This window comes from Poecilia latipinna, unplaced genomic scaffold (assembly GCF_001443285.1).
Source record: "Poecilia latipinna isolate Pla-1442-1.1 unplaced genomic scaffold, P_latipinna-1.0 Scaffold1587, whole genome shotgun sequence".
Classification (NCBI taxonomy): Eukaryota; Metazoa; Chordata; class Actinopteri; order Cyprinodontiformes; family Poeciliidae; genus Poecilia; species Poecilia latipinna.
This window is the reverse complement of record NW_015114203.1, coordinates 1-7,770: the sequence shown is the minus strand read 5'-3', so window position 1 is coordinate 7,770 and position 7,770 is coordinate 1. Positions and strand designations below refer to the sequence as shown.

At 40.3% G+C, this 7,770-nt stretch overlaps 1 protein-coding gene and 1 long non-coding RNA gene across 3 annotated transcripts in view; both read right to left on the bottom strand.

Moving 5' to 3' along the window:
* LOC106963831 (Kv channel-interacting protein 2-like) overlaps positions 1–5,140 on the bottom strand; it is a 20,218-nt gene extending 15,078 nt beyond the window's left edge. The window contains exon 1 of one of the 2 annotated variants that reach the window (XM_015058968.1): positions 195–5,140. In XM_015058968.1, the coding sequence (XP_014914454.1) occupies positions 195–267 (73 nt within the window). In that variant the 5' untranslated portion in view covers positions 268–5,140. The remainder of the gene's footprint in view (positions 1–194) is intronic. The other variant, XM_015058966.1, reaches the window with a different exon arrangement.
* Positions 5,141–5,218: 78 nt separating this feature from the next.
* LOC106963832 (uncharacterized) lies at positions 5,219–7,145 on the bottom strand. The gene is made up of 2 exons (XR_001428265.1): positions 6,713–7,145; positions 5,219–5,640 (listed from the first exon to the last, which is right to left on the bottom strand). It is a non-coding gene; the product is annotated as an uncharacterized LOC106963832 (long non-coding RNA).
* Between the last annotated feature and the right edge of the window lie 625 nt (positions 7,146–7,770).

The following is a 7,770-nucleotide window of genomic DNA, read 5'->3' as shown; positions in this document are numbered from 1 at the left end:
CCCCGCTGGTAAAACTGATTGAAAGTTAATTCCTGTGCGTGAAACCGCTCTTTGAAACATGCGCTGATGTTTACTGTCATTCAGTAAGAGGAAATCAATCAAAAGCTATTAGACCAGGGCAGCAAACAGCATTAAATAAACAATGCTGCTGCTGTCAATGATGATGATGTGATCATGATGATGAGTAACCTTACCTGTGAGCGGATCGAAGGATCTGTCCAGCTCTCTGGAGTCAGACAGACTCTGATCCTGACTCCTGGATTTCATCCTTTTCTCTTATTTTTCACCAAACCGCCGCGCTGCGCTTCATTCACGTCTTTACTCCCGCTGACATGTCAGTCTGTGCGCGCTGCTCAAAAAAAAAAAATAAATAAAATAAAATAGATAAAAATAGATCAACAAAAGGAGGAAATCTGTCTCTGCGGTCCCTTCTTTCCCCAAACCGGAACGTATTTTCTTCCTCCGACTCTCATCCACGGTTCGGATGGATTCTGTGGAGGTCTTAGATTCAAGTGTCACTTTCCTGATAGTTGGCGCACAACAACTGGATCCGTGCTGAGTCTGTCCCGCTGGTGCGCCTCACATTTGTTGGGAGAGAGGAAGGGAGGGGCGGGGGGCGCACAGCGTCACAGAGAAGCGGAGAGATCTGCGCTTATCTGCGAGACGCTGGAAAGGAGAAAGATACGTGTTTTTTTTATTATTATTATTAATATTATTGACTTTTTTTTTTTTTTAAAGCAGGCGGCCAGCATATTATTTTCCAGACTCCTGAGTCTGAGCTTTAACTGGGCCATTCATTAGCATACTTTAAGCAAAAATAATTTATATTTTATTTGTCCTAGATCCTTTGGATCCATCCTGATCTATGGTCAGTCAGTAACACGTTTTCTATCAGCATCCCCCGCATCCTGATGCTGCCACAACCAAGTGTTACATTGAGGATCTTGAATTCAACGTGATTTGGAGTATTACACTTTAACACGGGGTTCTGGCTATTTGCCAAACAATTTAATCCTCGAGTCCCTTACACGAACTGAGTGAGCTTTCTTGTGACCATTTCTTGCGACTCTACCATGATGTACCTGAGCTGTAGATCAATGCAGTTATTCTTTAATTATCATGTACTTCTCTCTCTTCTCTGATTAATGTCTACCTTGCTGAATGCTCTCAAATGACCAAGATCCGCGGGTCGTTGGTTTTGCGTGTCATTTTGTTTCAAACGATCATTCGTGAGTTTGACATTTTTTCTGTCATTTACTTGACTTCTGTGTTGTTCAGTCATCTTTCTGTTTCTCAGTGATAACTCTGGTCACTTATCCCCTCAGTTCCTCAGTTATCCCCTGACTCAGTTGATTAAACCTGATCCAGTAATCACCTCCCCACAATTTAAGCCTCTCTGTTTCAAGTCGCTACTTTCCAGATCCTTCCATTATTAGGTCTTGTTCGGTGTTGTCACTTTTAAACTGCAAGTTCTGATTTCTCCTTTGAGTTTGTTCTGATGATTGTTTGTTTTTCTTTCTTTCTTTCTATAAATATGTTCAAGCTAACCAGCCTCTGACTGAGACTCTATAGATAACTTCTAAACGGGATTTTATTTATCTGTATTAGCGTAAGAGGGGGTTAAATACAAATGCCAACCACACGGTTTAGATTTTTCCTTGTAAAAACAATTGCACAAAATCTCAACGAACTCAATTAGCTTGTCATTTAAATGTGATGAAATATGAAAAATAAATAAATAAATTGGGGTGTAAATACTTTTTCAATGAATTGTATACTGAGAGTTGTTTGAAAAAAAAAAAGAAGAAAATTTACCAGCTTTTTGTTTAACAGCGACCCTTTGTTAATCCTCTTATGTGATTAGCCTCTGGACGGCTCTGGCTTATTTATTTACCTGATTATATTTTTGCAATCACCAACATGTTCCTGTTTTTTTTTTTTTTTTTTTCTATTATTGTAGACAGAAACGTATCAGTCTGCTGCTAAATTCACTGAAAACCTTGAGTAGAAAATCCTCCCCCAAAGAAAGCTGGATGAATCGGATTCACATCTCTGGGAAAACTCACACAGCTTCCTTGTTCCCGGAACCACCAAATGTGTCCCGTTAAATATAAGCCTTTTATCAGACGAACACTGATTTTTAAAAAGCGTCACTAATGGCTGCCACCTAAGAAGCGCAGTACCAGTTACAGAAATTAACTATTTATCAGCATTTCTGATTTTTTTTTTTTTTTTTTTTACCCAATTCAGTGGCACACCCTCTATTTGTGAGCATGTTTCCTCGGTGTTTGAATCAATAGGAAGGAGAGAAACCCATTGAGGTTCTGGACGGGTAGCAGCAGTTAGCGCCGCCATAATTAGCTCCCACTGGTTTCGCTTATAATCATGCTGCGTTCAATTTGTCTCGGAAAGTCGGAGCTCGGATACCGGAACTGGTTGCGTTAAACCAGAGGGGCTCTGCTAACCGAGGTGAAGCTCACAGCTGCTAGCAGAAGAAAACCAGGGCCAGAGAAGCTGGCCCTGGTTTTCAGACCCCTGAAAGATATATGTTCAAAGAAATGCTTTAATTTAATGAACATGCTAATACGTGGCCAGAGTTGTCAGAGTAACAACTTGAATAGAGAATCTGCAGGTGAAGCTAAAGGCCTTCAAACGAACAATATCAAATTAACACATGGTAAAAGCTGGTTAGCAATTATGAGAAGAGTTTGATTTGATTATTTGAAAAGGGTATAAATCATTTTCAACATGGATGTTTTTTTTTAATAAAATGTGTTTTTTCCCTCTTTTACATTGTTTTATCTGTATGCTATCTAAAAAAACTCATCTGTCATCATTCTGTCATTTAGCAAATGAAAAATCATCATGGGATTCCCAAATGAAGCAATGGAAAAAGGCCTCACTTCCTGTCAGTGAGGTGTTATACAGTGCATGTAAATATCTGAAGTTGGTTGAAGGTCTTTCTGAATCATTTCCAGTGAGTTGAACAGACGAGTTCTGCTGTTTTTGTAGATAATCCTTCCCTGACGTGAGAGTCGGGATGTTAGTTCACGTGTTTGGCGGACAGAGCCAAGCCTCAGCCGGCGTGTTAAACCGTGTGACTCCACATTAACGCTGCTGCGTATTCATGAAGTTTCATTGGAGCATATCAGCCTCCTCATCAAATATTCATCTGGGTGGAGATGGCATCCTTTGTCTCCTCCGAACACCCACTACACACTTTATTTAAAATAGTTTTTCTCTCTGGGCTGCAGCCTGGAAACAAACTTGGCTCCTTTAGAAGACGCTGGTTTATGACGTTTACTACGACAGCTCATATGTGGAGTGAATTTGTCAGTCAGAGGATTATTTTTCAGAGTGCGTTACAACCCTCTCCGAGCATCAATCAGAGCTTGTTATTGGTTATCTGTCAGCTCCGCTTTCCACGGGCGCTGAACTTCTCCGTAAAGGAGGTGAACAAACATCAATACTGCTGGATTTACTAGTCCTAGGGCACAGAGTGCATTTAAATACCTCTCCGGAACAGCTTTGCTTTCTGCCTCTCCTCTTTTTGATTATATCTCACTGGGCCTCATTTTTCTGTCTCTTCATTCTCCATATTTCTCCTTTGTCTCCAGTCTTTCTCCTGCAGCCCGTGGATTATTTCTCTTGGTCTTCCGACAGAGGACGTAATAATCCCTCACTCGCCTGCCTGTCTTTTTTTTTTTTTAAAAGCACTCTGTTCATCACCAACAAGCATTAGTTTTATTTTTTTTCTTCCTGGAAAAAAGGATTTCTCTTTTTCTGATGTTTCATCATTTTATTTGAGGGATATTTTCCAAGTACTTCCAGAGACAAATAGCCACTTTCCCAGGAGTTGGAGATGGATGTTTGAAAACATAACATTTCCTTATATTTTATGGCTTTGTTTGAAGAAAAAAATATGTTTTGCACGCGTTTATTTTCTATTAAAATACTTTTTATTTTACCAGGTCCCAGGAGATCCCAACCAAGGTTTTGATGTCTTATTTCTTGCTCCTTACTCTTTAGTCAAAACAGATTAAACATTTTCAGCAGTACTGACTGCTGAAAAAAAAACAAAAAAACAATGGAAAACTTTTTCACAATGTAATTAACAGGAAAGCTGCAGCTTGTGCACCCTGATTCCTAATATAGCCCTGGGCAAACACCCGTATCACCAGCCGCCACCCATTTTGTTGACTGTGGCTCCTCAACGGGTAGAGAGTAGTTATCCTGCAGCTGGAAATGCAATTGTCACATTTTGAAATTACTTATGTTCTCATTTACTCGCTCGCAAAACTGTGACCATGTTTGTTCACAACTTTTACCAGAAGTCCTTCAAACTAAATCAGCTCTTGCATCCTGCACCAAACACAAAACCCCCTGGATATTTTCAAAGCTCTTTTTCCACGAAACACGACTCGGCCGAGCCCAGACGCGCTCCATCTACCTGGAGACAAGCCTCACATTTCACAGCTGCTAAACGGGGAAACTCGGGAGAAACAAACGACCCCAGACAAAAAAAAAAAAAAAAAACAAAAAAACGTTTGTTTTCAGTCGCTGTATTCATCAAAAGAAAACACCTTTCACTGCTGAGTGTAGTGACCGAGCGCACATTCACTGATCTGATGAAAGGTTATGAAAGAAACTTGATGTGGCGATGTATCCATCATCTGAGAAAAAAAAATTAAGTTGGAAAAGAATGTTTATTTAAAAAAAAAAAAAAACATAAATACACCTACAGGATTTAGAGATGACAGACAGGCCATACACTGGATAAAATTGCATAATTAATTGTTGACTTTAAACCAAAAATAATCACCTCAGAGAGTTTTATATCAAGGTTCTTTGTCCCGCTATAAACAGTCATAATTAGTGCCAAAACGCACACAGGTGTGTGTGTGTACACCTCAACACTTCCAGGTTAGTTTGTTAAAGAGAAATGACGGTAACAGTAGCAGGGATATCTCATTTAGCTGTCGTCAGTTTTTAATCACTTTGCGGCGTCTTCGACTCAATCACCTTATTGTTCTACGCTTCATCAGAAATAAAAGTAGAAAATACTTCAGAGAACCAGAGGTTTTGTTTCTTTTTACATTCACTCCACTCCAGATTTTCAAGAGCAAAAAAAACAACCTAAAAATCAACAAGAGTCACTCGGGTCAAAACGGCTCAGAACCACCATCACCTCAGCTTAGGGAACACAGAAAACCTAAAATGTCATGAACTGGGATTATTTGAACAGCAGGAGGAATACTTTTTGTTCCCCTGTCAGTAACAGTCCAGCTGATTGCATTCAGACACCTCCAAAACCACAGAAGAAGAAAGCGTGGACAGGGACTGGACTGCTGCGTCCGGGTCGGCCGGCGCGGCGTCCGTCGGTTTTCCACCGCTTGGTTTACTTTGACAAAGGTTGTGGAAATGGAAAGAACCGTTGAGGACTTGTCTGGTCTGTGTGTGAGTGTGAGTGTGTGTGTGTGTGTGTGTGTGTGTGTGTGTGTGTGTGTGTGTATGGGTCCACATGCACATGAAGGCCAACCCAAAGGCTCAGGAGATGGTGGAGAACTCTTTGAGCAGCACGTCCTGACTCAGCGTGTTCAGAGAGACGTTCTTCCTCACGTTCAGACTGATGGAGCGCACCTGCAGACAGAAACGGTCGTCACCGGAGAGAAAACACACACTCCCACCGAGCCGAGGACACACACGCACACACGCACGCACACAGCCTTCTAGCGCTCCTAAAGCTAAATTATTCCAAGAAAAGGCAGTGGGCGGCAACAGGCAGCTTGTTTGTTTCTTGAATGCACTTCCGACTTGGTAGTTTGAAAAATATTTGAAATAAATATGTTAATTCTATATTTCTATAGACAAAATAATACAAAAAATTTGGTAACACTTTATTTGAAGGGCTGTGCATAAGACTGACATAACAAAATGATCATAAACAGATGGAGTCTTCATGAACTGGTGTCATGAAGTGTCGTTCGGTAAATAATGACACTTTTAATGTAAAGTTGCACTAGAAGTTGCATAAAAAGTGTAAACTTTGCATTATTTGGTCAATAATGATCCTTTTAATGCAAAGTTCTATTAAAAGTCCATTAAAAGTGTCATCATTTACCAAATGACACTTCATGAAGACTCAGTTCATAAAGACTCCTTCGTGTTCATAACAGATGTTATGTCATGTTTATGACAGTGTCATGTCAGTCGTATGTACACCCCTTCAAATAAGGCGTTACCAAAAATTATTACATCTTAAATGTAAATGAAAGTTAATCTGATCTTATTAGTTTAAAAAGTGGTCAAAAAACACAAACAAAAACACAATACGCCCCCCTGGTGTGTTATTAACCTCTTAAATTAATTGGATGGTCTCAGAGTGACCAAAGTAACTAAATGTGATATTCATCACAGAGTGGGGTTTCAAACTGACTGCCTAAAGAAAAAGCTACACTGATGGAACTTAAGATTTACAAAAATTCAACACAACTCTTCCATTAGAGACGCTGCAAAAACAACAGACTGACAGGCTGCGGACGGATAGAGCGATGATGAAAGGAGAGAGGATGGACAGACGGAACAGCAGACGAATGGATGGTTGGAAAGACAGATGGAGAGATTAGTGAATGACAGGACGGACGGGGAAAACTGAAGCGCGACGGACAGCGGGGCTGGGTGAGGAGAGAGACGAACGCATCGGGTCTCTCACCAGCTCCTTGAAGAACGCAGCTTCTTTTGGCTGCTCTGAATATCTCTCAAACTGGTCCAGACCGTCCTGCAGCTTCAGGGTCAGAGTGTCGTAATTGGAGCGGACCACCTCCAAAACCTAAAGAGGTGAAAAACAAAAAATAAGAATAATGATAAGAGAAATACGGGTCGCGAAAACAAAGCGCTATATGATTCAAATAAGTTCCCGTGTCTCAGGGTGACACGGTGAAACAGAGAGAGGAAACGTAAATTATTGATGAGTTTTTAAATACTTCACTGCATTATTTTATTCATGAAGGATCATGTGGAGAGACGCGATGCTTTGTGGTGCAGACCACCAACCGGGCAACTAAGTGTCATTAACAGACTGCAATCCTGCCCAGATTAATCTCTCTGCGTCTCATAGCTTCTATTAATCCTCAATTTTTAACCTAATTTATTATTTTGGTGCTTTTATTTATTTTTTTAACCACCAAAGATCAACATCAAGACCAGAATCAAAGTGCTTTCCATGAGGAAAACTTTGCTGTGGTATAATAACCAGATGAATGGACTGGTTAATCCTCGACTAACCAGCAATCCTATTTACTGAGAGGCTGAAAATAATCTGGCTGCTGTCAGAGGTCAAAGGGCACTGCAGCTTTAAAAGTTGTATTTTAGGAATACAATTTCTACTAAATATGCTTTTTGTATCTTTTTTATCCTTCCACGGTATAAATAATGTTTTTTTTCTTTCTTTGCATAAAGGCGACTTGCGTAGATGGTTGAGTTTGTAAAACACTTTGATGAGAACAGGTGGCTTGACTCTTCAAAAATATATTTTGTTGATTCATTTGTTTGATGCACTTGCATGAATAATTAATCCAAAGAGACCTCAGACAAACACATACGAGCCGAACGTTCAAACTAGTCCCTCCTGCTTGTTCCCGTGTTTCGGCCCCAGCGGACTCGGAGCTTTTCTAACGTCAATGCAGTCGGATTCGGTGTCGTTTCAACAGATGTGAACCAAACAACGTTAAACATTTGTCTACTATTTATTCAATTTAAAAGCCAATTAAC